A 3127-nucleotide genomic window follows, 5' to 3' on the forward strand; every position below is an offset into this window, starting at 1 on the left:
TATCATTAATAATAAATATCTTCAATTTTTTTTAAAAAACATTAGTCATTGTAACTTAATTTAATTATTTATTGCCTACCAAGGGATGAGGTTATAACTCTCCCTTGAATTTCTCTTTGTTAGGTTATCGTGTGCACACATATCCGGAGAATTTTCACTTAAAAACACAATTCTTGAACGAAAACTAAACTATTAGTGAGTAGTATATAATTATATTTATTATTTATACATTATTATTGGATATAACTTTTGTCACGATTTGAAATTAAGGGGTATATCAGGGGCAAATTGTTTTATAATTATATTCAGGGATTTTACTGTAAATATAGCTATAGTTAACTGTACATAAGAGGTGGTGGTTTAGTATATAAGCATTTAATATAGTTTGTACCTAAGTTTGGTAATTATTAAAGTTGTGGTTAAAATTTAATATTTCAATTAGTACCTATCTTTCTTATTTCAGCAATACAAAATATCTCGGAAGAAAACATTTAACTTCCTGGTGCCCAAGCATTCATAAGAGCAACTTTTATGTTTCATCTGTTTATTTCTTGGTGGTTTTCTTGTCATTAGTTCATATATCTTACGGTCTCTGTAGGGCATGCAAATTGGCCAAATCCTTCTTTGAGTGTCGAGTGGTCATTCTCCTGCATAGTCGCTAGCCAACACTTAGATCTGCTATATTTTAAAATTCATATCTACCCTTTATTTATTTCTTTTACATAATTTATTTCTATCTAACCCCTTCCATCTTCCGTTAATCCACATATTAATTTGTTGGTGTATCAAGGTACATTTTAGAGTTACCCTTTTGCTACACTGGATAGAGTCACCCCAGACTCCTTAACCACATTTTTGTTACATTTCAATTTTTGTTACATAGTACTCAATCAGAGAAGATATTTTTTACAGATGATGTTTTTGGTTTGTTCATACTGTAAGAATGGTATACGTTCTTTGATTAATCATGTGACAGCGTCACCTTGCCTTTCATACATTATTTCGAGAGAGAAGCGATAGACTAAAGATGTTTGTTTCTCTGTTAGCCTCAGTGACTACTCTCCTTTCGTTCAACGTCTATTATGCTACAGTCCGATAAGTAGCAACGAAGATCCGATATAGTTCGGTTTTAATAATGTCTTTGTTTTTGTTTTTTGTGATAACATATTCGATATATCCTCCTCTTTCCAACGAGTTTGTACGTCATGATCGGACCAATAGAAACGGAGATATAATGTAATGCCGTTTTGGGAATGTCTTTGCGTTTGTTTTTTGTGTTAGCGTATTCGCTACTCCCTCCTCTTTTATTTAACGTGTTACACATAGTAATCTGATTAATAACAACAGAGATACGATAATGTGCCATTTTTGCACAGTCTTTGCATTTATTTTTTGTCTTAGCATATTCGTTACCACCTCCCATTTCCCTCAATACCTTGCGCGTTGTTGTACGTTGAGCCATTTAGACGTTACGAGCTTAGTGTATATTATTCATGGGAGAATACCAAGCCGGTTTCAGAAAACATAGATCGACCATAGATCATATCTTTACTCTAAGACAGCTGCTTGAAAAAGGATGGGAATTCAATAGAACTATCCATAATCTCTTCATAGATTTCCAGTACGGATAGGTAACAAACTCTAAAAATCTTTCGAAATAAGCAATGACCTGAAACAAGGAGATGCGCTGTCACCTCTCCTCTTTAATATTATCCTGGAGAAAGTAGTAAGAGCAACACACCTTAAAACATAATTACTGGCAGTAAATGGACCAAAATTACTACTAGCTTACGCAGATGACATTAACATTGTGGGAAACACTGTCACCAATGTGAAGGAGACTTTTAATAAATTGGAGGTAGAGGCAAAGAAAACTGGTTTTAGGGTAAACGAAGAGAAAACCAAATACATGTGCATCAACAGACAAAAGGGACGAGATAGAATAGGGCAAAATGTGACAATAGACCCATATAACTTTGAAAGAGTGGAGAGTTTTAAATATCTCGGAGTAACAATCACTGCAGGGTTTTGCTAACAAATGCATTATTTTTTAACATATTATTTAATATATTTCTGTATATAATTTCAATTCTTTGATTAATACTAATTTTATTCATATAATATATGCTTTATAAAAATACGGTTAATATTACACACAAACTTCTTCAGTCAGAAGATGTGTGTGTTTGGATTTTTGTATAAATAACTGTATTAACATTTTTTGGAAATTAGTATAAATCGAGATGCTTGTCTGTGTACATGTCTTATTGTTGCTCTCTGTATCTGTGTGTGCAGAGAATAGCACTCTGGAATATGCTAGTTCTTTTCTTAAACGTTTCGGATATCTAAATACATCAAGTAATGCTCTTTCTAGTATAGATATGGCCTTCGTTGAATTTCAAGAAACATACAATCTTCCGGTGACCGGAACATTAAATAATGATACTATGAATATGATTAATAAGCCTAGATGTTCTGTTGGAGACAATAACTATGCAATTCATTCGAAGTGGAATAAAACGATTTTAAGCTGGTATTTCCCTCAAGCTATTAGTAATCCTGATTATATAAATCGTGTTGCAAAAGCTTTCGCTAGATGGGAGAAAATATCTAATTTAAAGTTGAAACGAGTAATAATACCTTCTTCAAAGCCTGATATTATTATAACTGTGGTGCCAAATAATCATAATTTTCGAGCAAGTTGTCAAGGAACCTCTAAATGTTCATTTAATTTCGATGGCCCCGGAAAATTATTGGCCCACGCATACTATCCCAGCGCAAACGGTGAATGTACCGAAATTCATCTTGATGCTAATGAACGGTGCTATGTAGGAAATGGCAGAGCTCCTGATGGTGAAGTCAATTTTTTGGCTGTCCTAATGCATTAAATTGGTCATTCCCTCGGACTGAAACATAGTACTAGTGATTCGTCTATTATGTATGCTTGGTGGCACCAAGATGTGTCAAGTTTTGGTGATGATGATAAAAAGGCAATGAGCATGCTATATGGACCCAGAACAGTTCCCATACCAACAACAACACAAGTTACGCGAACAATTTCGCAAACCAGGAGCAATGTACAGAAAACACCTGCACTAAACAACAGGGCCTATTTGCCGAAAACACC

General features: G+C 34.0%; 1 protein-coding gene across 1 annotated transcript; it reads left to right on the top strand.

Moving 5' to 3' along the window:
* Window positions 1–2381: 2381 nt before the first annotated feature.
* LOC140452950 (matrilysin-like) lies at window positions 2382–2888 on the top strand. Its single transcript, XM_072547267.1, has one exon. The coding sequence runs from the start codon at window positions 2382–2384 to the stop codon at window positions 2886–2888; it is 507 nt and encodes a 168-aa protein (XP_072403368.1).
* Window positions 2889–3127: the final 239 nt, after the last annotated feature.

This window comes from Diabrotica undecimpunctata, chromosome 11 (assembly GCF_040954645.1).
Source record: "Diabrotica undecimpunctata isolate CICGRU chromosome 11, icDiaUnde3, whole genome shotgun sequence".
Lineage (NCBI taxonomy): Eukaryota > Metazoa > Arthropoda > Insecta > Coleoptera > Chrysomelidae > Diabrotica > Diabrotica undecimpunctata.